At 45.1% G+C, this 27,526-nt stretch overlaps 1 protein-coding gene across 7 annotated transcripts in view; it reads left to right on the top strand.

The window, feature by feature from the left end:
* Positions 1-27,526, top strand: part of CAMTA1 (calmodulin binding transcription activator 1) — an 898,980-nt gene that overhangs the window by 459,473 nt on the left and 411,981 nt on the right. The window contains exon 7 of one of the 7 annotated variants that reach the window (XM_061187134.1): positions 16,434-16,478. The exons of the other annotated variants lie outside the window; for them this stretch is intronic. Coding sequence (XP_061043117.1) covers positions 16,434-16,459 — 26 coding nt within the window. The 3' untranslated portion in view covers positions 16,460-16,478. Of the gene's footprint in view, positions 1-16,433; positions 16,479-27,526 lie in introns of those variants that run through there. 7 annotated transcript variants of the gene reach the window in all.

Genomic DNA, 27,526 nt, shown 5'->3' with positions numbered 1-27,526 from the left:
TAATTTATTTTGCTTAATTATCCTTTCTTGCATTTTTAATGCTCCTAATATGATAATACTAAGAATTGCAGTATGTGATTATGTATTGCTCATTTTAATATATGCTAGATGTGAGGGGAAATGTGGGTTGATGTCGGGAACAGATAGACTTGGGGGACCCAGCCCTGTGCCTTCCTGAGTTCAGCTCTGTCTCCTGCAGGAGGGGTCCAGGAAGGGACTTGGTCTTCTCTGCAAATGATGTAGAAAAGCGTTTCTCAAACTTTAATGTGCATACAAGTCCCCCAAGGATTCTGATTCCAGTGGTCTTGGTGGGGCCCCGAGATGCTGCATTCAGAGCAAGTTCCCAGGTGGTGGTGATACTGCTGGTCCTAAATCATACTTGGAATAGTGAAGATGGGAAGACGTCAGGGAGTGAAAATGACATCGGTTGTATCCCACAGGCTGCTGAAAAACTAGTACCCCCTGCTAGTTGGAAATAACCAATACCCACTGACCGAGCCATGCCTGGGGCACAGGGCAGTTTACTCTGGGCTCAAAAGCTGTGGTCAAGGGCCCTGGTCCAACTACCATCTTTTCAAAAGATCATCTTTAGTTTTATATGTGCAAAAGGAAAGCCACACCTGTGGTGAACTCAGTGATTCTGTATTTTATATTCAAAACCACAAATACTAATAAGAAAACAAAGGGAGAAACTTGTTAGGTATAATATCCAATTATAATTATTTTTACTCCAAAAGGCATGTCAAATAAATAATGCAGTTTATGTTACTTCTAGAAAATGCAGCAACATTAGTTAATTTACATAAATTATACAACTCATTATCTTTGTTTATAAAAAGCCTTAGCAATATTTTGGCTTATGGATCTAAAAGGGGAAAAAAAAAATCTCAGATTTCAGTTCAGTGTAATTTTCCTGTCCTGCACGGTCACCTTTTTATTTATTTACAGAAAGAGCGTCTGTTTGACAGATCCCCTTAGGATTGCTGCCCTTTCCTCATGATGAATGGAATGCATTAAGTCTTAGTTTTGTTTATAAAAATCCAAATAAATACAAGTGAGTTAATCCAAGCATCCAGAGAGAAGCCTGAGCAGCAGTTGTGGTTTCCTCTGCCGGCTTTGCCCGATGCCGACACCGACACGCACGCCTGCAGGGTGGGTAGGGGGCTGCGGGGACCAGGGAACGGGGTTTCCAAGCCTCCTTCTCGTCGTCTCTGCCGGTACGTTCTCCGGCAGCTTGGGTTGGGTGCCGGCGTGCCGCCTCTGAGCAGCTGGACCCTTCCTGGCGTGTGGTCCAAACCAGGACCTGGGTGTCACCCCCCGAGCACCTGAAATGTGCCTGGTCCCAACTGCAACATGCTGGACGTGTAAAACACACACTGCATTTCCGAGACTTAGCATGAAAAAAACAGAACATGTTAAATAACCCATTCATATTTCTATTGATTACATGTTGAAATATTTTAAATATATTGGCCAAATAAAATATATCATTAAAATTAGCTTTACCAGTTTCTTTTTACTGCTTTACCATTGCTACCAGGACATTTAAAATGTGGCTTATATTGTCTCTCCACTGGGCAGCTCTGGGGCTATACTATACTAACCAAGAGGCTGGGCCCTAGATTAATTTTGAGTACGCTCATTGTTTAGACCCTGCTTCTATTCTTCTGCCGGCCCTGCATCAGTCTTTGACTCGTAATCAGAAACTTAGGATGCGATGCAGTAGAAAGGGTCGGTCTTGTTTGATGGTGTGGCTGGAGATTTGAGGGACACGTGGGAGAAAAACTGGTACAAGAAAATTGAGCTCTTTTCTTTTGATGGCGCTTTGGTGCTTCTAGCTTAAATATTAAAGCCTTTGCCTGTGGATGGAGGAGCCCAGCTCCCAGACTGTTTCAAGTGGAAAATGATGAGTCCTAACTTCTCTTGCTCATGCAGACCCATCAGAAGGGCAAGAGAAAAGGACTGCCCCACGGCACGTCTGCGGAACCAAGGCGCACGTGCCAGAGGAGGGAATGATGGACACCGTTTCATTCACAGGGAAACCCGGGCCCTGCCAGGCACCAGGGTGTCTGGACTTATGGCATCAGCATGTTCAGAATATAACCCAACGCCAGCAGGCTTCTGGCTGAGACCACTGTGGGGTTCACTGCAGGCAGAGCCTAGGTCCCTGAAGCCCCAGGCCCGCCCCTGCTGCGTCCAGGTGAAGCTCTTAGCCCTCGTAGCATTTGGGAGGTTAGAGACAAAGTGATTTCTGTCACTTGTGAGTTGTTGATGAATGATGCAATTCTTCCATCATCCACCCATCCATTCAAGAAACATTATTATAAGCCCTCTGTGCCAGGCACTTGGCTGGGCACTGGGGATACAGTGAGGCAGAAAGCAGATACATTCTCTGCCCTCTCAAAGCCACCCTCCGACTTAGTGGGGTGGGGACAGACACGGCAGCGGTAAGCAGTTAAGTACCTCAGGACCCCCCTGAGAAGTGCTGGGGGTGACAAACAAGGCACGTGCCAGGTGGAGAATAACGAGCGGGCCCTGGCCTTCGGTGGTCCAGGGGCCTAAATGAGGCAGGAACAGTCAACCCATGACTTCAAGCACAAAGGGCCACTGCTGTGAAGAACTGGGGCAGGGCATCCTCAGACAGGACAGCATGACGCCCCAAGGCTGGAAGGACCTTGGTTTTCTCCTGACGGAAAGGGACCAGTGTGCTTGGGGAACAGTGGACGAGAGGGTGGCGTGAGGTGTGGCTGGAGGGGCTGGAGCCAGGTCGCATGGAGGTTCAGCTGCGGTAAGGATTTTGGATTCTGTTCTAAGGGTCATAAGAAGTCACTCGCGGGATTTTAGGAGGGTCTGGGAGGCAGTGGGGAAAGTCCTGGATGGGTAACTTGGCCCTGGGCCGAGGGATACTGGGCGTGTCACCTAATCCCTTGGGGGTTGGTTTCTTCATCTACAAAATGGAAAGGCTGAGGGAGGGGAAGGGAGGTTGGCCAGAGCCTTCTCCAAATAGGAAGTTTTCTTCCTGCTTAAAAACTGCCGTGATTCATGGGGCTTCTCTGGTGGCGCATTGGTTGAGAATCTGCCTGCCAATGCAGGGGACACGGGTTCGAGCCCTGGTCTGGGAAGATCCCACATGCCGCGGAGCGAGTAGGCCCGTGAGCCACAATTGCTGAGCCTGCGCGTCTGGAGCCTGTGCTCCGCAACAAGAGAGGCCTCGATGGTGGGAGGCCCGCGCACCACGATGAAGAGTGGCCCCCACTTGCCGCAACTAGAGAAAGCCCTCACACAGAAACGAAGACCCAACGCAGCCATAAATAAATTAAAAAAAAAAAAATTGCCGTGATTCAGAGAGAGCTCGGTCTTTCCCCCTCCTGGAGTCGAGTGACCTTCTTGCCCCCCACGGCTGATTCTGGAGGGCCTGCCAGATGCTGACATTGCCATCAGCTTCCATGTTTGTGAGTTCTTTGGCTTCATAAGATTCAAGAAGACAGAGTGATCCTGCGCTCTGCATCGGAATCACTGTGGGCTGCCAAGGTTCTAATTTGTAGTCTGGGGTGGGACCTGGGCATTTGTGATTTTTAAAAGCTTCCCAAGTGATTGATTCCACATATCAGCCTGTTTGGAGATTCCCTGGGGATTGGACCTCTATGAGGGGACAAAGCGAGCCCCTGTAGCCAGATGCCTGAGGCACACAGGGTCTCCTGGGACACCCCCTCCACCACCACGTTTAAATATCTAGACTTATCATCAGACCAAAGGTCTTAGTTCAGAAATTATAATCACATCACTTTGTATAAAAGGAATTGTATGCAACACACAGAATAAATAAATCCATGGTGGAGTGAGGGTCTTTCTGCTAGATTTTTGTCTCACACTGACAAGTTATTTGCTAAGAAGAAAAAGGAATAGGTTGTCAGGAGTGCTGCTAATGAGGATTTGGGATTTTGGGGGTTATGACACAGCCAGTGAGGAACATTTCCAATGCATCTTCCTACCCCCTTCCCACCCCCACCGTGAATAAGCAAGGTGAGTGTCTGCAAGAAGCTTAAGAATCCAAGGATGGAACCAAGTGCCAATCCCATTTCCTCTTGTTCATCTCTAAAAGTGCCCAGAGATCTCTAATGGCAGTGACAAAGATTGGTAGCAAACTTACCGTCTCAACAAAACCAACTACATCCTTGGACGAAATGTGTGAAACAATGGTTGTCAGACACTGGACAACAGACAGTGCAGGACTGGGATACCTGAAGGGAAAAAATAGATAAGAGGAGCTCTGGATTTCTGGATGGAGCCTTTTCCAGTAGGGTGGGGAAGGGGGGCGAGTGGCACGCAGAACATGGCAGTCTAGCTGAGTTGGGGAGATTGAGCTCAGAGCTTGGGGAAGCCAAGGAAACTGGAATTTATAGGGCAGAGTACTGGAAAGAGGAGAGATAAGCAGAGGAGGAGGTCAGAAATCTTCATAGTAGGTCCCCTTGAGTCTTTAGCTAAATATTAAGCTGAGTGTGTATAAGGTGAAACTCCATGAGGTTTGTCCAAAAGCAACCACTGAAAGCTGTAAGCTAAACATTCTCAGAGCTCACACAGAACTGGGAGATGTTCAAATTTGGAAGAGGCTGTGTGAAGAGATGTTAGAGAACACCTGAGGCATTCAATAGAGACCCCAGAAGGTTCACACCTTAATAATAGGGCTAGACTCTCCTGGAAATAAAGACTACCCTAGACCCACCCTAGCAAAGCATAAAAACAAAGTTCAAAATGAGCAGGTTGACCTGCATGTAACACAAGTGACTTACATAAGAAAACTCAATGTTCTTTAAAGTAAGACAGCAAAATACACGCTCAACAATATATCATTCCCAATGCCCTGCATTTGATCAAAAATTACTAAACATGTTAGCAAATCAGAAAATATGACCCATATTCAGGATAAAAATCAATGGAAATGAAGCCCCAAGTAACGTAAATATGGAATTAGAAGACAAGGACTTTAAAACAGTTATTATAAATATCCTCAGTGATTTAAAGGACAAGACGAACAGTGTGAGGAGAGAACCATAAGACAGAAAAAGGAAGCAAGTAGAACTTTCAGTATTGGAAAATACAATATCTAAAGTGAAAATTTCACCAGATGAGTATATTAGTTAAAGATTGATGTATTAAAAAATTACCACAAATATAGCAGCTTAAAAATGACACACGTTTATTATCTCACAGTTTCTGAGGGTCAGGGCTCTACAAGTGGTTCAACTGATTCCTCTATATCAGGGTCTCTCACAGGCTACAATCAACATGCCAGTCAGGGCTGAGGTCCCATCTGGAGGCTCAACTGAGGAGGACTGACTTCTTTTTTCTTTTTTAATTTTTAATTTTTATTTATTTATTTATTTTTGGCTGCATTGGTTCTTTGTTGCTGCATGTGGGCTTTCTCTAGTTGCGGCGAGTGGGGGCTACTCTTCATTGCGGTGCGCGGGCTTCTCACTGTGGTGGCTTCTCGTGTTGCGGAGCACAGGCTCTAGGTGCGTGGGCTTCAGTAATTGCAGCATGTGGGCTCAGTAGTTGTGGCTTGCGGACTCTAGAGCACAGGCTCAGTAGTTGTGGCGCACAGGCTTAGTTACTCCGTGGCATGTGGGATCTTCCTGGACCAGGGATCAAACCTGTGTCCCCCTCATTGGCAGGTGGATTCTTAACCACTGCACCACCAGAGAAGTTCCAAGGAGGACCTACTTCTAAGCTTCTTGGTTGATGTAAGAATTCAATTCCTTGGCAGATGTTGGACTGAGGTCTTCAGTTTCTAGCTGGCTTTTAGCTAGAAACCACTTTTGGTTCTTTGCCAAATGGGCCTCTCAAAAACAGAAGCTTGTTTCTGCAAAAGTATGTGAGCCAAAAAGATAATAAAGAGAGTTTACTAGAAAGATAGGAGTCACAGTCTCTTTTAATCTAACCACAGGAGTGACATTCCATCCCTTTGATGTATCGTTTTGATTAGAAGCAAGTCACCAACATGCCCACAAAGAAGAGGTGGGGATTATACAAGGGTATGGGTAACAGGAGGTTGAGTTTATTGGGACCATTTTAGAGTCTAGCTGTCACAATGGGCTTAATAGCAGATTAGACACTGTAGAAAAAAGATCAGTGAACTGAAGATATAGCAATAGAAACTATTCAAACTAAAGCACCCAGAGAGGAAAGGGTAGGAGAAAAATAACAGAGACTCAGTGGACTGTGAAACAATATCAAGTGGAGACCTGGACCATAGTGGGAGGGGGAGGGACAGGGTCAGCAGAAGATATTTGAAGAAACAGTGGCCATGATTTTTCCAAATTTGATGAAAACTATAAAAATCACAGGTACAAGAAGTTCAGTGAAGCCGAACATGAAGCAGGATAAATATAAATAAAAACACATCAAGTAATATTATAATCAAATTGCTGAAAACCAGCAACAAAGAGGAAATCTTTTAATTGAGCAGAGAAGAAAGGCATATTACAAAGTTAAGAGCTTTTACTGATTTCTCATCATAAACATGGCAAGCTAGAAGACAAAACATCTTTAAATTGATAAAAGAAAATAAAACTCAACCTAGAATTCAATATTCAGTAAGCATATTCTTCAGAAATGAAGATGAAATAAAGACCTTTTTAGACAAAAATACAAAATGTATTAAAGAAAATTCCTCAGGCTGAAAGAAAATGTTACTAGATGAAAACTCATATTTACACAAAGGACTAAGGAGCAGCAGCAGTGATAAATATGTAGGTAAATGTGAAATACTCTCCTTTTTGTTTTTAAAATTTTCTTCAAAAATATTTGACCAAAACTTATAAAGCTATTGCTCTTAATGGCTATATGAAAAAAGAAGGAAGATCTCAAATAATAACCTAAATTTCCACCTCAGGAAATTAGAAAAGGAAAAGCAAACTAACCCCAAAGTGTGCAGAAGGAAGGAAATAATAAAGATCAACTTAAATGAAATAGAGAATAGAAGAATAATAGAGAAAAATCAATGAACCCAAAAGTTGTTTCTTTCAAATGATCAACAAATGAGGTACCTTTAGCTAGACTGACAAAAAGAGATAGATGATAGATAGATAGATAGATAGATAGATAGATATAGATAGATGATAGGTAGGTAGATAGATAGATAGATAGAAGACCCAAATGACTTAAACCAGGAGTGAAAGAGGGGACATCACTACTGTCTTTATAGAAATAAAAAGGATTATAAAGGAATACAATGAACAAGTGTCTGCCAACAAATACATAACTTAGATGAAATGGACAAATTCCTAGAAAGATACAATTACTGAAATTGACTCAAGAAGAAATAGAAAATCTGAATAGACTTAAAACAAGGAAAGATAGTAATTTAAAAATCTCCCGACAAAGGAAGGCCAAGGGTCAGAGAGATTCGTTAGTGAATGCTAACAAACATTTAAAAAATAGTTAACGTAAGTCATTGACAACCTATTCCAGAATGTAGAAGAGGAGGGAAATTTCAAAGGACATCCATTGTATCTCAATGCACTAGCAAATAAACAATTTGAAAATCAAATTAAAACAATTTCAGTTATAATAGCATCAAGAAGAATAAAATACTTAGGAATACATTTTTGACAAGAAGTATAAGACTTGGGCACTACAGAACATTGTTGAAAGAAAGAAGTTCTAAATAAATGGAAAGACATCCCATGCTGATGGATCAGAAGACTCAATATTAAGATGGCAATACTCCCCCAACTGATCTACAGATTCAATGTAATCCATATCAAAATCTCAGCTGACTTTTTTTGCAGAAATCAATAAGCTGAACCTAAAATTCATATGGAAATGTAAGGGACCTAGGAGAGTCAATATAATCTTGAAAAAGAACAAAATTGGAGGACTCAAAATTTTCAATTTCATACTTACTATAAAGCTACAGTTATCGAGATAGTGTGATAGTGGTTTAAGGATAGACATATAGATCAATGAAATAAAACTGACAGTCCAGAAGTAAACCTTAACATTTATGGTCAATTGATTTTCTACAAAGGGGCCAAGACAATATAATCAGGATAGAATAGTCTTTTTCACAAGGGGTTCTGGGACAACTGGATATACACATGCAAAAAGAGAATTTGAGCCCCTGCCTTATATCATACACAAAAATTAACTCAAAGTAGAGCATAGAGCTAAATGTAAGAGCTAATAATATAAGTCTTAGAAGAAGATAGAAATAAATCTTAGTAATTTTAGGCTGGGAAATGATTGCTTTTATGACTCCAAGAGCACAGATGATTATAGAGAAGACTGATAGGTTGGACTTCAGCAAAATTAAAAGCTTGGGGTCTTCATAAGATGCCAGCAAGATAGGTCAATAGGCAACGGCTGCCTGTAGAGTGGGCGTCTTAGGATTTGTTTTTGTAGAAGACAGGGTTGTGGGGCTGAACTTTGATGAAGGAGATGGGGCTTGATGAAGGGTATTGTGATGATTAGGAGAGATAGTCCTTGACAACTTAGATAAAAAGTATAAAATAATCTCAGTTAAATTATTATCATAATAAGTTTGAATAGACATTTCTCCTCAAATAAATGTACGAATAATCCTAATAATCACGTGAAAAGATGTGTAATCTAATATACATTAAATCATCAGGGAAATCAAAACCACAGTGAGATACTACTTCACACCCACTAAGATGGCTATAATAAAAAAAAGACAGATAATAATAAGTGTTGACAAAGATGTAGACAAATTGAAATGCTCACACATTGCTGTGGGGTTGTAAAATGGTGCTGCTGCGGTGGATAACAGTTTGTTAGTTCCTCAAATATTAAACACAGACTTACCATAAGACCCAGAAATTCCACTCCTAGGTATATACCCAAGAGAAATAAAAACATATATTTATGGAAAAACTTGTACACAGATGTACATAGCAGCATTATTAATAATAGGCAATAAGTGGAAACAACTCAGATGTTGATTGACTGATGAATGGATAAATGAATTGTGGTATATTCATACAAGGAAATGTTTTTTGGTAATAAAAAGGAATGAAGTGCCAATACATGCTACAACACGGATAAACTGCTAAACATTATTCTAAGTGAAAGAAGCCAGTCACAAAAGACTACATATTATATGATACCATTTCTGTCAAATGCCCAGAATAAGGGCAATTATAGAGATAGAAAGTAGATCACTAGCTGCCTAGGGTTGGAGGTGTGTGTGTTGGATGGGGAGTGACAGCTAATGGGAATAAGGTTTCTTTTTGGGGTGATGAAAATGTTCCAAAATTAGATTATGATGATTGTTGCACAAGGCTGTAAATATACTAAAAATGTTGAGTGTACACTTTAAATGCGTGAACTTTACAGTGTGTAAATTATATATTAATAAGATAATTGTCTAAAGCAAAAATAATAACAATATATAGAAGCAAAGTGTATGACAACAGTAATACAAAGGAACGCATGGGGAAGTGGAAGCATGTTGTTGAAAGGTTTTTACATTATTGATGGACTGCTATAATTATTTGAAGATAGAATACTGTGATTAAAAATATATACTGCAAATCCTAGAGCAACCACTAAAAACTAAGAGAAATAGCCAGCAACTCAGTAGTGGAGATAAAGTGAAATACTCAAAAAAAAAAAAAAAAAAAAGAAACAGGACAAATAGAAAACAAGTAGCTAGATGATAGAGATAAACCCAAACATCTATCATAATTGGCTAAAACATTCCATTGAAAAGCTAGAGATTATCTGAGTGGACACAAAAAGCAAAACCCAACTATATGCTTTCTACAAGAAACACTTTAATAATAAAGGCACAGATAGATTAGAAGCAAAAAGGTAGAAAAAAGATATAATGTGCAAACACTGACCATAAGAAAGTGAAAATGATTGTATTTTCAAGCAAAGTAGACTTCAGGACAAGGACTCTTACTAAAAAATAAGGAGAGACATTTTGTAATAAAAGGTCAGTCCACCAAGAAGATGTAACTGTTCTAAATGTATGTGCACCTAATTACATAGCTTCAAAATACACGCCAAAGTGACAGACCCGAAAGGAGGAATAAATAAATTCACAGTTGTAGTGGGACACATCAACATTCCTTTCTCAGTGATGAACAAAATAGATAGGAAATCAGTAAGGACGTGGAAAACTTGAATAATGCTATCAACCAACTTGATCTAATTGACATTTTTGAAACAAAATACCCAACAATAGAAGAATACACCTCCTTTCAACTGCACATAGAACACTTACTAATCTAGGCCTTGTGTTATGCTATAAAACAAGTCTCATCAAATTTAGAAGGATTACTATCTGTTTCCCTGGCAGTAATTGAATTAATTTAGAATTTCAGATATAAATTATATATCTGAAAAATTCCCAAATATTTGGAAATTAAACAACATACTTCTAAGAGTAAAACTTTAAAAAATCACAAAGGAAACTAAAAAATATTTTTAAATGAATGAAAAATAAAACATGACATAAAATTTGTGTGATGCAGCTAAAGCAAATCGTAGAAGGAAATTTATAGTTTTAAATGCTTGTGTTAATTGCTTATATGATATTTACATTCAAAATCAATAAATGTAATTCATATCTACAAAGGTTTAAAAATGATCTAAGCTTTTACGGTATGAAGCTAGAAAAAGCAGAGCCAATGAAAACCAAAGTAGAAAAAAGTGATGGTAAATATAAAAGTGAAATCAATGAAATAGTAAATAGAAAAACAATTTGTAAATAGGCGAACAAAACAAAAGCTGGATCTCTGCAAGATCAATAAAATGATAAACCTATAATTAGTCTGATTGAGAAACAAATGAGAGAAAACACAAAGTATTAGTATTATGCACGTAAAAGGAGGCATCACTACAGATGCTACACACATTAAAGGTAAAATAAAGGAATACCATGAACAACTTTACAGCAATAAATTTGTCAACTTAGATGAAATGGACAAATTTCTTGAAAGACAAAATTTATTAAAATCGACACAACAAAAATAGAATATCTGAATAGCTTTATATTTATTAAATTGAATTTGTAATTAAAAATCTTCCCATAAAGAAAACGCCTTCATAGTGAGTTCTATTAAACATTTAAGGACAAAAATAATGCTAATCTTACCAAACATTATAGGAGGGTGGAACACTTCTCGGTTAATTTTACGAGCCCAATATTACTCTGACACCAAAACTAGACAAAGACATTGCAAGAAAACTACAGACCAATATCTCTCATGACATAGATGTACAAATCCTTAATAGAGTATTAGCAAATGAATGCAGTTGTATGTAAAAAGGACAATACACCATGATCAATGGGGTTAATTGCTGGTATGCAAGCTTGGTTTAACATTTGAAGATCAATCAGTGTAATTCACCGTCTTAAAATAACAAAGGATATTAACCATATAATCATATATTCAGGATTCATTCAACGAATATTTAAGGACTACTATGAAGCAGGCTTTTTATGCTTATACAATTGCTTTCTTGAGTATATTCCTAGAAATGGAATAGTAATGCTGGGTCAAAGTTGTGTCTACTTACAAATTTGATACATATGGCTAGATCGTCCTTTAGAAAGATTGTGTTAATTTCAAATGCACCAATATTTTTGAGGTCCTGCTGCTTAACAAATGGGCCCCATCCCACAGGACTTGGCATAGGGCAGGGCACACAGTCTGTGCCTAGTGTTATTAACTTAGTAATGGGTGAAACCTTTTGTGAAGCAAAAATTATTTGTTGCACATCACTATGGGTGTGTGTAATGCTTCTAGCTTACAGAAAGGAAAGAAAGAGTCCACCCTCAGTGTGGACTCAGAGTTTTTGGAGTGAGGTTTCCAACCTGCCATTCAGCCATTTAATAATGATAAAAACAACAACAACAATAAAAGTAATAATGGAAGCTACCATTGATTATGCTAAGTGCTTTTCATACCTTATCTTAATTTCACAAGAGCTCTGGGATGTTTCACTCATGAGAAACTGAGGCTCAGAGAGTTGAACAGTTGCCAAGGTCGCTCAGCTAGTGAGCAGCAAAGCATGCTTCATATGCAAGACGTCCTAACTCCCCAGCGCAGACCTGTTCTCTAACTCCAGTCATGGATTTTGACTTTAACTTGTAAGTCTTCCTTTTCCTAATAGCCCTGGCTTTGGAGTTGGTTCATCCAGTCATTCATTGCAGAGATATTTATTGAGCACCTTCCAAGGGCCAGCAGAGTAGGTAGCGGATAAGGTCCCTGCCCCCACGGAGCTTCCGGTCTGGTAGAGGAGACATAATTTCATCACCTAATTGTGTGAAAAGAACTGTGATTAAGGCTGTAAAGGAAAAGTGGAGGAACTCTAAGATCTTATAGCAGGAGGATCTGATCTGATCTGAGGATCAGTGAGGGCAACTCTGAAGAAGTGACGTTTCACTGAGATTGCCAGTGAGCGGGGTGGGGAGGGCAATGAGAAGGGGAGAAGCATTCCTTCAGAGGGAGAACATATGCAAAGGCCCTGAGGCATGTGGAAGGATGGGAGCCGGAGGTCAGGCTTGAAGGCCAGTTAGTGCACTTGGAGTGCAGAGCTTGAAGGGGCAGTGATGAGAAAGGCTGGAAACTGAGCCAGCAGAGCCTCAGGGGCTGTGTTAAGGCCTTTGAATTTAGCACTGGAGCAGCGGGAACCATTGGGAGGTTGTACGTAAGTGAAGAGCATCATTTTATTGTTTTAAAAACATCGCTTAGGCTGCTGTATGGAGGACTGACTGGGGCGGGATGAGCATTCAAATAGGAGGGACTTCTCTTTTCATTCTTCAAAACAGGTGGGCTGGCTCCTTCTTTTTCCTTTCTCTCTTCTTTTTCTGTTTTGCTTACTTTCTTCTCCCTCTTCTGTTTTACCATTCTGGGCCCCAGCATCAGAACTGAGAGGCTACAGATGGCTCGGGTCTTAGAGCAGAGAAGCCAGGGGACCGGCAGCCCCGAAAGCTGTCATATGTCACACAAGTCATCCTTCCAGAGCCGCAGCTACCTTCCAGGCAGAATGTCAAGCAGCTTGGTACGCAGAGCAGCTGCTCCGAGCGGCTCTGAGCATTGTCAGAACACCATAAACAAAACACTCAGGTTTCTGCAGAGATAACCTCCTGGCCTCCACCCCCATGCTTCCCCTTCTGTGGGCCAGGCTTTCTCTTCCAGCATCTGTTTTTGGTACTTCCAAAGCCCTCAGTGAGGGGCTCTGGGACACCGTGGAGCCTGCAGGCTAAAATGCCCGGCCAAGGTAGGAGCAGGTACTCCCTACGTCTGTTCTCAGGAATGAGAGGAAGCCTGAACCACAGCCTCCGTTACTGAAGCAGAGCCCGGGCCCAGAGAGAAAGGACATGCCCAGCAGGATCCTTATCATCCCAGAGCCCCACAGCTAGGAAGGGAGAGCAGGGAGCACCCTTCGTGCCATGCCAGGCAGACCCAGAGGGGAGGACGTGCCCTGCATCAGGAAAGCAGCCCTTGGTTGCTGCAGAAACCTTGCAGCACCTATAAAGGCCACTCAGCCCTCCCTGGATGCTTTTATTCCTGTAAATGTCAGAAATTCCTGGCCTAAAAAAAAACAAAAAACCCAAAACCAGTGACCATGATCTGCCTAACCTCAACATAGCCATGCCTCTTGCCCACCTGGGTGCCTGGCCTCATGCTAATTTCTTCCACCCTGTCTGGCTGGCCGGTCAGTGGAAACTGTCTGGTTTGCTGAATGGTCCCCACCAGGAAGAAAACTGAAGGATTCATCTAAGTAGCTTCCCCTTGGTTCATTCGAGGGAGTGCTGGAATGATTCCCAATCCCCCCGCTTATATGATAAGACCCTCCAGTCCTAAGGACAAAAGTACTGGGTTCAGCAAAGACTGACGTTATGAGGGGGCTTCTGCAGCAGCAGCCCGGCTCTAGACTCTTGGTGGCAGCACATGGAGGAAGGGTGGGCTCATGGTGCCAGGTGGGTGTCGAGACGAGGGATCGAGGGCAAGCTCTGCTTAGGGAGGCGGCATCCTAATTACTGGGTAGCACAGGTTTGCAGTAACTGCTCAGGTAATTGCTCTGTAATTGACTGCATCACCTTCTTCCTGTTTAACAAATAACACGAATAAAACCAACCTGCATGTGGTGGGATTGTAATTCAAATTCCATTGACGATGGCTGCACATTTTTCATTTAGCATGTACAGGCAGTTTCTATGTAAATTATTTCGGAAGATTCTCCATGGGCTAATGACATGATTGTCTGGATGGATTGAAATGGTCTGAGTAATTGATACTACAATGGCATGGTGCATCTTGGAGAAAGAAATTGGCACTGTAACTTGTACCCTTTTTTAAAATTATTATTATTAAAGTCAAATGAGGAGAGGACTGCTGAAAAGCAAAAACAAATATTCATAAACAAGAATCCAAAATGTGACACCTTTGTTTTGAATTAAAGGGCCAAATTCTCTACAAACACAGAATTAATGATTCCATTGATGAACTTTCCAGTAAAAAATTATTAGTACTGGCAAACATGGAGATATTCTCTTTTCACATCCCCCAATCAGCCGTTTTTTCCACCTGAGCATAGGACTCTTCTATTTCTAGCCCCCTGCTGGCAGCAGAAATTATATTAAAGACATTAGTTCAGTTTTTAAAACACAGACTCAAAACTTGTAAATTTATAACTAGGCAGAATATTAATCTTGCAAACCAATTCAGGAATCTCTTTAAAAAATGGCCTTCTAGGCTTCAAGGCTGTAGATATATATTTAATAAATTGAAGTGCTTTCCAGTTAATGCGTCAAAGGCCTGGTCCGCCACATGGAGAAAATAATTGTTGGAAAAACAAGGGTGAAACCTTATTCCCAGGTAAGTAAATGCCCTGAAAAATTGGATTCCATCCCCTTGAGTAGGAATCCCTGTGAATTAAGTATTCTGGCAGAGAGAAGTCAAAGCAGCAAAGTAGGAGAACAATCAAAAACTTGAAAATGAGTGTGCTCTTAAGGGAAAGAATTAATCATGCTAAATTAGAAAAAGTATTGAAATAGTTTTAGATTAATGCAGACTGTGAACATCAATATAATTGCAGCAGCTTAATTTGGCATAAAAAGCATCTAATGAAATATTTTAATATCACTGTCCATTCAGTTTGCCAGCTTGAATTTCATGGGGTGTTAAGCAGCTTTTAAATTGTCATCGCAGAATCTTCTACATCCATGTAGTTTTTGTTGTTGTTTTTCATGGAAGGAGTAATAAAGAAATGTGTACGCGTGTTTGATGATTCTACAGCCAAATTCCTACTTTGTAGAACAGATGAGAACCAGTCTGTCCTTCTTGCCAGCTGTGCCAGGAATCAGCATTTCTCCAGGTCTGGAGCTCTCTGTGTTTTCCCGAGAAATGATTGGTTTAACAAGAGACACAGCTATTCCAGAGGAGAGTCTAGGAGCAGAAAAGCCTTACAGGCATCCCGGTCAGCCCTTCACTTTGCAATCGAGGCAATTGCCCCATTATTACGAGAAGGGGCTTTTCAGGAGGCTTATTTCTTGTGAATTCTCTGGCTCAGAGCACAATAAAAACACCAGCACACTGGAGAGGAACTCCAGATGGTAATTGTCTGGAGTACTTTTCCAAGGACCCTGCGGTCCCAACACCCTTCGCCTCCTGACACAGCGTATTTCTGGCTCTCCAGTCGCTCTGAGGCTGCTCTGCTCTGCACATCCCATAGCTCTTGCCCTTGTGCCCGAATCCCACCTTCTCTCGCCCCTCAGAAGACTCCTCCTGGTTCCCTGAGGCTCCTGCCTCTCTGATACTTGCCCCCAGATCAGAACCGCTAGGCCAGCAATGACCAGCGATCTCTATTCTACTCAACGGAAAACTATTCATCCCTCAGCCCAGATGAATTCTTGGCAGCTTTTGATAATGGCTCATCCCACCCTCCTTGAACCTTCTTTTTTTCTTGGCATCCTTGACCCAGAGGTCTGGGGCTTGGTGATCTCCATCTCACCACTCCTCTTTGTTCAGGTTTTGGTCTGAGCCTTGAGAGCGACTCTGCTTGAAGGCTGAGTAAAGAAGGAAGTACAGGAAAGGAAGGTCAGGCCGGCATGTAGGTATCCTGGGGTACAGAGACATTTGGTTTTGTTGCCTTGGGCCGTAGGGAACATGTGAAGTTTTTGAGCAGGACAGAAATATGACACATGTCCCCGAGATTTCTGGATGATGATGTCCGTTACAGCAGTATTGATAACAGAGGGAATTCGGGAAAGCCTAACTGTCCGACAATAAGGAACCAGTTAAATAAATCAGGGTACTCAAATATTTGTTGAACAGATGATTATATAGAAGAACACAAGAAGAACAAACAAGAAAATAAATCATATCTAATCCTATCCCCCGATAGCACTTTTAATGTTTTTATGTCTTTCCCTCCCCTCCCCTCCACACAAGGTACACTACATACACTGCCATCCTGACTCAGACATCCACGTGTGCTTTGGATCAGCTTTTCTACTTAATACTCTGTGGTAAGTGGTTTCTTGGGTCCTTGAATACGTCTTGCAGTCCTGATTTGAATGGATGACTGTTGTTCTGGGGTATGGCGCTCCTCGAAGTTTGGACGGAGACCTTCCCTTCCTGATCTCCACTTTCTCCAAGGCCATGTCATCCATGCCTAGCCCTCCATCAGCACCTGCTGGCGGGTGACTTGAACTTCTCTATCCCACCCCCCTCCCCAGACCTCTTCTCTGGGCTCCCGATAGGATAGTCAACTGCCCCTTTGACATCTCCTGTTAGACTCAGCAAGTCCAAACCAGACTCATGACCTTTGTCTTCACATGCCTCTATTTCAGGGAAAGGCACACCATCTATCCAGTTATGCAAGCCAAGAACCGGGAGGAGTTATTGACATGTTCACCCCCGTCAGCCCCTTATCCAGATAAACTCCAATCCATTTACGTCCCGAAGCTGACACATCCATCCCTTTCCCACCATCTCCTTGGCCGTCACACTAGCCCAGGCTGCCACCACCTGGACTTAGCATCATTCTTCCAAGTGGTCCACCTGTGTCAGCTCTCACCCCCAACCCATCCTCCGTATTGAGGGTCTTTCCACAGTGAAAACTCTATGGGTCCCCTGCCCCTAGTTCTCAGAAGGGGACTTGGAACTATCTGGTTGGAAACAGGGACTCTGCAGCCAGCCTGCTTGGGTTGAGTCCCCGTTTCCCCTTCCATGTTACAGTTTTCTTGTCTTCTGTGAGGATTGGGTGAGTCGATCACAGACAGTGGTCCTAGATCAGCCCTGGCACATAGAAAGGCTATTTCAGCATTTGCTGTTGTTGTCTGTAAAATAGGGATTGTAGTAGGAAACTCACGAGTCAACACTGGCAAGATGCTGACGGGCATGCTGCCTGCAGGGTAAGCCCTTGGTTGCTGTTGGCCGTTCTTCGGGTCCCTCTAGCCTCATCCTGTGCCATGTGCTGCTTCTGTCCCTGAGATCCACATGTGCCTTGAGTTCCTTGTGCCCACCACAGGGCCTTTGCACATGTTGTTCTTCTGCCTGGAACACTCCCTCTCCTCTTCCCCTGATTAATGTATTCTCAGGTCTTGGCTTAATGCTGCTTCCTGGCCCCACTGATCAGGCCACATCTCCCTGATGCTGGGTCCTCCTTCCTAGAGAATCTGTAGAACTTGTCCAAGGAGGGATGGCTTGATGGAGTGGAGCTCAGCTGTCCAGTCCCATGTGTGGGGGAAAGACACAAGTCCCACAGCTCTCTTGGAAACCCATTACTCCTCAAGGCTCCCCCACAGTGTTCTGGTGGCCTCTGGTGGTGATGCACCATCCCAAGGCTCCTTCTGGCCAGGTGGCCCCAATCGCCATAAGTCCCAGGAGGAGCTGTCCAGCCTGAGCTGGACAGAGAGAGCCACGTGTGCACCCGGCAGCTCACTTCCACGTAACCCCTGCCCCTGTCGGCACAGCTGCTGATGAGAAAATGGATCGCGAGGATCAGCAAGGGCCAATTTCCTCTTCTTTGTTTTCTTTTCATTTGAGAGAAGACAGACAGAACCTTGTCAGGTAATTACATCCCAGAGGGGAGAGTGTGGAGCAACTTTCCGGCCAAGTCTGCAATTCACACCCAGTTCCGTGGTACATTATGCTGACTTGGGAAGCTCTCTGATGTGTGGCCTGACCCTGGCTGTGGTGTCACCTTTGTGGGAGCGTTCTAGCCAGTGGTTTTATTGACTTGTGACTCAAGGATCATCCATGGTTCTCTCCAAGCCATTAGCAGGGGATCACCAGTGCCCTGCCCGTCTCATGGCAGCTCTTCTAAACAGGCACCCAAAGGCTTCTTTTCTTTCTGAAATACAGACCACAAATACTATGGTTTATGAACAGCTGAGCTATTTTATTTGGTGCAAGGGAACGCTCCAACCTAAACATCACAGGAAGGGAAACCTGTGCTCAAGTGAACCAGTGGCCAGATCTGCCCCATCTCTTTTTACTAAACCAGAGATTCTCACAGGCCTCCTTTTGGAGTGAAAATAGGGTCCCGAAAGGATCAGGCAGCTCCACAATGACACTTGCTGACTATAGCACCTGGCAGCTATGACAATTATGCATCCTTTGTTCCAAGCCCCACTGATGGCTGAGATCCCTACAATGCAAAATTGGGACCAGCAGGAGACTCATGATGCAGGTGACCACGTACATTTCTAAATCTTTTACAAATTCACAGACCACATGTGTCCTCTATTCACAGCAGAAAGGCCAGGAAAGAGCTGCTCCTCTATTATGTGTTCTCACATGTGGCTCTTTCTGATGCCTCCACCACTGTGCTGATGCAGCCTACTGCATCCCGAGCACTGTGCTGGGCTCCAAGGACTGATGCCACCTGGTCTCTGCCCTCAGGGCACCCATCGCCTGAGTGATAAGGGGGTGGTGAGTCTTGGGAGGGCAGGGGAGACCTCCCTGGGAGACCAGCAGTGATTGGAGTCCTGAAGGGTGAGGAGGAGTGGGCCAAGCACAGAGGGGCATCGGGCAGAGGAGATAGCCCGGGGGTAGGGACAAGTGTGCCAGAGTGTGCCTTCATGCTTTAAAACTGCTAGAGCAGCGATTCCAGATCTGGGTGGTCCCTGAAGATAGTCACAGGGGTCTGCAGCTGTTTGCAGCATTTTAAAAGGCCAAACAGAGATCTTCTGTAATAAGTTGTGGCCATGGCCGTGGTGTCCAAGCTCTTCTCTTTGGCTGGAATTACACCTGTTCAGAGTGGAAATGCTGCTGTCCTCCTGAGAAGTGCCGATGGGTAATGAAAGCGATCATGATATCATGGCAGCATTTTGGTAGCCAACGTTTTTCTCCACAGGGTGAAGATTTCTGGAACCACCAGGCTAGAGATGGGCTCTCAAGTCTCAAAGTATGTTAGGCTCAGAGTGGGAACGGTGACCCCAATTATGTCTGACAGTCTACAAGTTAGAGATTTGGGGGGCTCTTGGGGCTGAGTGCAGAGAGGATAAGCCGGAGTGAAAATCCCAGTTTCATATTCACGAGCAGTGAGACCTCAGGCAAGTTAACCGGGCTTCCTGAGCCTCGGTTTCCTCCTCTGGTCCCGAGGACAAAGGTGCACTCAGGACTGTAGGTTGTGGGTGTAGAGTTTAGGCCAGGGCTTCTCACTGAATTGGCTCTTGGTGAATAGAAGCTGGAGCTGCTACTCTTATTCTTATTACTATAAGCGTCCAGCATGGTTGTGATTGTCACTGTGAGACTTACTCCGTGAGTATAAATTCAGTCCATCCGATTCTGCCTAGCTGAGATCAGCCTGCCCTGAGAAACAGCAACTTTGGCAGCAGGGGAGACCAGAGAACGAGGGAAAAGTAAGTTATTTTTATCACGAAACACTTGGCAGGTTGAACAGGCTTGGGGGAAGGGAGGATGCTCCAGAGGGGGATTTTAGTGATTGGGAGCAGCTAGAGCAAAGTGAGCAGCTCGTGGGGGAGGGGGGGCACCTGCATGCGCGAGGGTCCACGCCCCAGCCAAGGACACGCGTGTGTCTGCAGAATGCATGTTGTTGTGAGTAAGGCCGAATGTGGCATCACTGTTCATTTGTTTTAGGGCTCCAGTTGGGTCTGTGATGGTGCAGACGTGGGGCATGGTGGTCATCTGGGGGCAAAGACCTCTGAGCAGGCCTGGTCTCATGAGATTTCTAACGTGTGTGTACAAAACTGCTCTTGGGACTGGATTGGGCTCTTCTAACCAAGGTCCTCCACCTTCCTTTTTTCCCTCCTCCTTCGTCATCATCCTAGCTAATATTTTTACATGTTATATTGGTCAGGATAGCTTAGACCATGCTGTGTAACAAATAAACCCTGCAATACAATGGCTGATTACAATACGAGTTTACTTCTCACTCACATTACAGCTCCAGTAGAGTCAGACACCTCTTCAGAGTGGTTCTCCCCCAGGCAGTGACTCAGGGATCCCAGTCCTTCCATTGTATGGCTCCACCATCTCAGAGACTTTCCTTCACAGCCCTGAGGACAGGGAAGAGAGAAGGAGCCAGGCCCAGAAGTGGTGTACATCACTTTCACCCTCATTTTATTGGGCAGAGCTCAGTCATATGGCCAGTCTACGTGCAAGGGAGGCTGGGAAATGTATTCTCTCTTGGCTCAGGGGAAGGAAATGACATTGATGAACATCTGGCCAGTCTCTACCATATGTATATTATCTCACTTACTTTTCCAGAGAATCCCATGGACTTGGTGTCACTATTATCCCTATTTGTAAAAGAGAAATCTGAAGTACAGGGAGGTTCCCTGACTTCCTCTGGTAAGTGGTAGAGCTAGGCTTCAGGAATAGGAATTACGGCTCTCAGGTCCACACTCACACAAGCCCACACAAAGAGCTTCACACCCAGAGTGCTTTCCAACACGAAGGGGTTGCTTTTTGTCCAAAACCCCTGGAGCACTTTACCTCCATTTTACTTTGCACTATGGTTATTCAATTTATCTTCTCTGTTAGACTTTAAGTTGCAGAATCAATGTCAGATACGCATCTCTGCAATGTCCTTAGCCTAAAAGATACTTAGTGAACACTAGTTGAACAGCGTACCTAGGATGTGGGTCATTAAGTCAACAGGGAGTCTGGGATCATGAGTATGGAAGGGAGAAGCAGGAAAAGAAGAATTTGGATGAAGACCCAGAGGAAGGGCAGTGTGCTGGATGCAGCGAGGCCAAGGGTGAATCGAGGGTTGGGAAGGAGGTGTTGGTTCATTTTGTTACACGAAGCAGAAGCATATCGGAAGAGAACAGTAACCAAGAGGTTATTGGTGCCCTTGGACAGCACAACAGATGATGGACAGGAGCCAGAATGCCAGGGGTTGAGTGGAAAGTGGTGGGAGGCGGAGCTGGTTGGTGCAGACCCCTCCTGTCATACATTTGGTATTAACAGGAGAGATGGGGTAGTAGAAGCAAAGTTGGGGTGAGGTCTTCCACGTGTGTCTGTATGAGGGAAAATGAGTAGAAGGGGCGAGAGTGAAGAGTCAAGGGAAAGGGTTGGTTTTGAGAGCCAGTCCCAGAGGACGGAGGAAAGCAAGAGGTTAAGATCACAGGTGAAGGGTTGACCTTGGAGAGGGTCTCTGAGACAGAGGAAAAAGGGGAATATGGGCCCAGATGCCTCATCTATGAAATGAGGGTGTTTTCCCCTGTACCCCCTTCATGGTTACCATGGGTGTATTGGGTTAAATAGTATCCCCCCCCCCAGAGTTATTTCCACTCAGAACCTCAGACTGTGACCTTATTTGGAAATAGGGCCTTTGCAGATGTAACTAATCAAGTCAAGATGAGGTCACACTAGATTAGGGCGACCTTCATCCAGTGACTGGTGTCCTTATAAGAAGAGGGAAATTTGGACATGGACACAGGGAGGGAAAAGCCTGTGAAGACAGACACAGAGATGGGCCCTGCCAACACCTTGCTCTTGGACTTCTGGCCTCCAGAACGGTGCTAGGATAAATTTCTGTTGCTTTAAGCCCCCCAGTTTGCAGTAATTTGTACAGCAGCCCCAGGGAGCTAATACAGTGGGGAACACATGAGATGCATTTGAAAGTAGCGGGAAATGTATACTTGCTATCAAATGTGTGGCATTTTTCGTCAAAGTCATCACAAAAGGGAAAGTCAGGCAGCGCTGCACGGACCTGGCCTAGCCGAGGCGAGGGGTGGTTGTGAGGGAATTCAAAGTTCCCACCTTTGAAAGTGCTTTCCCTTGCTTGGAGGTTTTCTCCTACATTATGCGTAGACTCTGGATTTAGGTGATTAAAAAAACATTTTTTTTTTAACCTTATTGGTTACCTGCAGCCTTGGTAGAAGCAGTTTATTTGCTTCACTTTTAGATTTTGAAAGAGCCATGGGTGGGGCTCCGGTTCCTGCACTTTACTTGCCTTCCTTCAGGGAGGGTGGCATTTGCAAGAAATGCCCCTGGTCAGGCCGTTTTGCATTTCCAAATCGAAGTGTTGAAACTCCTACCACCAAAGCACTTGCTGCCTTAATCTTCCAGCTTGTATTAAGATAAATTTAAAATACTTTCTCCACATTTAAACTGACTGCTATCTTCAGCTTTTCTTTACTTGAGTAAGTGCAAACCCTTTGCAACCATTTTTTATCATCATCGTCACCATCTTTCTCTTCATTGTGACATCAGTACGGTGGGGACATTGACTCTCACTTGTCCCCCCGATGGAAGAGAGCAGTGGAATCAAACTCCCAATCACCGGAAAATCCCCAACATTTTCTTAGTTTGTGTATTTACCTGCATGTTTTCTGAGGCTCCTTTGGACTTCACTGTTCTGGAATTTCCCCTGATTTGGGAGGTGAGGCAATAGGGTCACAGGTGAAATGACTCAGCTCTCAAGGGCAGGAGAGGAGCTGACCCCTGACTCTCGTGTGCTGGGTGCATGATACGGGCTCCCATGTTCTTCTGAGTTGGCCAGAACCATAGCCCCATGCTGGTCCATGGAAGGTGCTGGAAGGTGCTGGAAGGTGCATGGAAGGCAGGGTCTGGTTTCTTCGTGGTGCACCCACTGAAAGCCCAGGTGGGCCTTTGCTCGAGGCGCAGGAGCAGTGCCCCACGGCTGGGGGTTGTGGAGACTCGAACAGGTAGAGAGACGCAGGAGCAGCTTCCCTGTGGCAGGACCACCTCGTGCTGCACTGGGGAATCTCAGAAGACCTGTGCTTGACAGAATGCCACGCTGGTAGGGAGCGCGTGGGCTGTGGAGCCAGCCGGAGCCGACTCTGCCATGGGGTAGTTATGCAACCACGGTGGGCCTCTCTGAGCCTCAGTTTCCTCATCTAAAATAGACGTAATAATGCATAACTCCTAGGAGTTGTTGGAAGAAGGTGTCTATTAGGTGCCTGCTCCCAGTAGGCTGATCGTTCCTCTGAGTGCACCCTCCCATCACCCCTAGCAAATGATCTACTTGTCCTGTAGGCCCAAATTATTTCCTAGTGATGAATTAGCCGCTGTTGGAGGGATGCTTCCTGGGGTTACTTCAGCTGCCTGAACAGCTCCAGCCTGCCCTGGGCTTAAGGCTTCACTCTTCTGTGCTGGCAGAAGTGGAAGAGCAGAGAATTTAGCCAAGGAACGGTGACCAGTGCGAGCAGGGCAGCCAGCCTGGATCCGTTCCATTGGCGTCATTAGCATCAGATGTTTTTGGTTGTCACCTAAATTCGGCTTCTTCGTTGGAACTCTAGAGGCACATTTCCAACAACTGTCTGGAAACAGAAAGTGGTTCAGGGAAGAAAACCAGACGCCAGCTTCCCCCGCTGTTTGGACGGGGCTCTGTAAATGGAAACATCTGAGAATACCGTCCAAGGGCACGCACGTCCATCTCAAAGCTGGCGCGTGCGTCGCGGGGAGGGGGAATGGATGGCTCACACGTGCTCTGACGTTGACATTGAATATTTTAGTTTGCAGAAATTAGAAATTAGGGACTTCCCTGGCAGTCCGGTGGTTAAGACTCCATGCCTCCTCTGCAGGGGGCATGGGTTTGATCCCTGGTCAGGGAGCTAAGATCCCGCATGCTGCACGGCGCAGCCAAAAAAAAAAAAAAAAAGAAATTTGAAATTAAATATATTTTCCACCAACACTATGAAAAATCCATGTATAGAAACCAAATCAGATTGGAGATCTAAGGACTGGTGGCCAGAAATTAAATATAAAAATAAAATATATGGAGACTGAATTGCTGAAGTGGTGGCTTGTTCTGAGGCTTCCTGGGATGTGAGCTAGAGAGAAGGTTTATTGGACAGAGCCTTCTCTGGGGATCAATTCTGAACGACTCTTACATACTGGCAGTTTGAAAAGGAGAGAAAAAAAGTTATTTGAAAGAACTTATTTAGCAGACAGAGCCAATATCCTGTGTTTTCTGGAAACCACCTTGTGTTTCAGCTCCAGTGAATGTGGATCTCTTTCGGACCTTTATGGGAAGCTTGAATACACTGGAGAGGCTGAGGGTGCTGTTAAAACCCCCCAGCCTGGGGCTTCCCTGTGGTCCAGCGGTTAAGACGTCGCCTTCCAAGGCAGGGGATGCGGGCTCGATCCCTGGTCGGGGAGGTAAGATCCCACATGCCTCGAGGCCAAAAAACCAAAACATAAAACAGAAGCAATACTGTCAACAAATTCAATAAAGACTTTTAAAATGGTCCACATCAAAAAAACCTTAAAAAAAACCCCGCAAAAACCAAAACCCCAACCTCTGCTACCCCAGCCTCGCCATCCATTCTGAGGACTTAATTGCTTCTGAAAGATGATACATAATGGTGCTGCTTCTTTCTTGGGACTGTCAGCCCAGATGCCAGGTCCCCCACTCTCTGTACTCAGGAGTGAGAAGCTCACACTCCCCGATCCACCCCAATTGATCCCTGATTGAATTCCTTCTGAAGAAACCCCTTCCCAGCCCTTACAAATCACTGAGGGCTGCTGTTCCTTCCCTGTCCTGTTTGAGGCCCCTGCAGCCTGGTGTGCATTTGCCTACTCAGAAAACTCAGCCACTTTGCCCAAGCGAGTTGGCATTATTGCCGTCACGCCCCCAGCTCCCTTCCAGAGGCCTCCCAGTTCAAAGCCGAGTGTTTTCTGCGCTTTGCTTCCCCTGTGGGAATTGCACAGGAGTTCCTGCAGAGCAGGGGCCCACCCCAGCCCATCCTCCACCACCAAATAGACAGACATCAGGAGTGATCTCCCGGAAAGCCAGTCCTCGCCCGTTCTCCTGGGAATCCTGGAGAATCACCTAAGAAGCAGCAAGCACTCGGCATGGGTCCAGCTCCCTGCTGGGTTGCTGGGAATTCTAAAGCCCAGCTGATTTCTGTGTTAATTTTTCTGCTGCACCCCACCTATTGACTGCTTTCCAGTAGATAGGGAAGGACCTGGGCTGGAGAAGCTGGGGGTAGGGGGTGGAGGCTGGTAAAGGATGAAGAACACAGGTACAGCTTGTCCCAGCGACCAGAGGCCTCCCCAGCTTCAGAAGCTGCTGCCGGAGGCCCGCTGCGACCCGGATGACGTGCTGGAAGGCAGCCGGCCCGAGAGAAGCATCCCTGCCCGCACCTGGAGGCCATTCCCGGGCTGGCGTTTCTCTGGCCCTCAGAGTGAGCACAGCCCATTTGGTCGTTCGTCAGCCGAGACGGAAGAGTCATGATGAGCCGATTTATAGAGCATACAGAGTGTTATGGCACGAAGGCCCAGGTTGTTCTGTGATCCATGTGCACCTTCCTGTTTGGGTTTGTTTGTCATTTGTTTTCTCGCCATCCACCGAGAAATGTATTTATCACTACAGCTTTCATAATGTGGTGGTCTGCTTTCATCTGTTACAACACAATGCTCCTATTTCAATGCAATTGAAGCAGGGGGTGGGGGAGTTGGAAATGGATAGCATCCCACTTAGGACTCTGGATGGGGCACTCCAGACACGAATTATCCCAGCTTAATGCCTCAAGGCATTGGGGTTTCCCCTGGGCATGAGGATGAGGAGTATCTTCACGGCTTCTTGTAATATTGCTGGCCAGGGTCCCGAGCTATTTCGTGCCCACCTTTCTCCAAAAGCTCAGAAATTCCTTTGGGGTCTCTTTGGAGCTGGTTGCAGGAGATTTTGGTGGTAATGAGTATTTGGCTTTTGTAATCCTTTCTCTGCTCCATGCCAGCAGCCTCATGCTTCCCACCTGTTAAAGTGTGCAAGGGTACCACTGGCAGGCATTTCGCAGGGGAAACACAGTTGAGCCCCAAGCCCAGAGTAATCCAGGCTTCCCTCATTTCTGTGCAGATGGCACCAGTTAATCCTGGGTGCCCATCAGAGGAGGTGCCTGAGGAGATCACTGCTGAACAAGCTCTCCCTAGAAGTGCAAATGGCTGGGATGCTCGGATGGGGGCAGGGGAGGCAGGTGGAGGCGAGCCCCAGGTGGTGGGGGACTCCCTCGTGGGTTTGTGGATGGGGCTGTGCTCTTTAGCCTGGTCTGACCCCCCTGGGGGTTTATACTCTTGCCCACTTGCTGAGCGTAGGCATTTGGGGCTACAATGCGTTTCTCCCGTGAGCAGGCAAGGAGGGAAACTCAACAGCTCTCATAAATCCTTGTGAAACTGCAGAGATGGGCAGTCACCTTAAAGGACAGTGGACTCAGGCCCCCAGAACTGGACTGCACCTGATGGAAGCTGTCCATGGGACAAGAGAGAGCGTCAGAGGGACAGGCAGTCTTGGCCAGCAGCCAGCTCATACATGGTCCGTGGTGAGACCAGCCCTGTGGAGAAAGGGCTGCCTTGGCCTCCTCTGCCCAAAGGCTTAAACATAGAACCCACCCACCTGCTCTCCTTCGGTTTCCCAAAGAAAATGTTCTAAATCATACAACTTTCTGGTCCCTGGAGTAGTGATTTCTTGTCAGACGTTAATAAATTTTCATTTTATCCCCGTGCCTTATGAACTTGGTTAAAGGGAAGACAGCCACTCTCCGACTCTGCCATCACTCCCTGCAGGTGAGGACCAGCCCTGCCTGGGTAGAATCACGGGGCAGCGATTCTGGGGGTCCTTTCCCTAATGGCCTCTGAGGCCAAGGCCCTTGGTCACAGGTTTGCCCCACAGCTTCCCTCCACACTTGACCTGTTCTCCAAGGTCATTCTGGTGTCGACTTTCCTCCCTTCATACCCCGCCTCCATCTGGCTGCCTGGCCAATCATCACATGTGGGCAGGGACACGGGCCAATCACCGCGTATGGGCTGGGGCACGGGCTGGGATAGCAGTTGTCTTTCAGGTGTCAAACATTGGCTCTAGCATTTACCCATCATGTGACCGTGAGCAGCTATTTAAGTCCTTTCTGCTTTGGTTTTCTATCAGTAAAACCAGGATCGTAGTGGCACCTACCTCTCTGGGGGTTGGAGATTTACACATGTGGGGCAGCACGTGTCCAACGCTTGGAGCGGCGCGTGGCTCACACATGTGCTCAGTGTCATCAGGGGACCCACGGATCTCCACCTAAGATCTTTCGGTCAGCGGCCCAGGACTGAGAACTAAACCC

The sequence above is a fragment of the Eubalaena glacialis genome, chromosome 3 (genome assembly GCF_028564815.1).
Source record: "Eubalaena glacialis isolate mEubGla1 chromosome 3, mEubGla1.1.hap2.+ XY, whole genome shotgun sequence".
Classification (NCBI taxonomy): domain Eukaryota; kingdom Metazoa; phylum Chordata; class Mammalia; order Artiodactyla; family Balaenidae; genus Eubalaena; species Eubalaena glacialis.
Note: the sequence above shows the minus strand (reverse complement) of the source record. Positions and strands in the feature narration are given on the sequence as shown.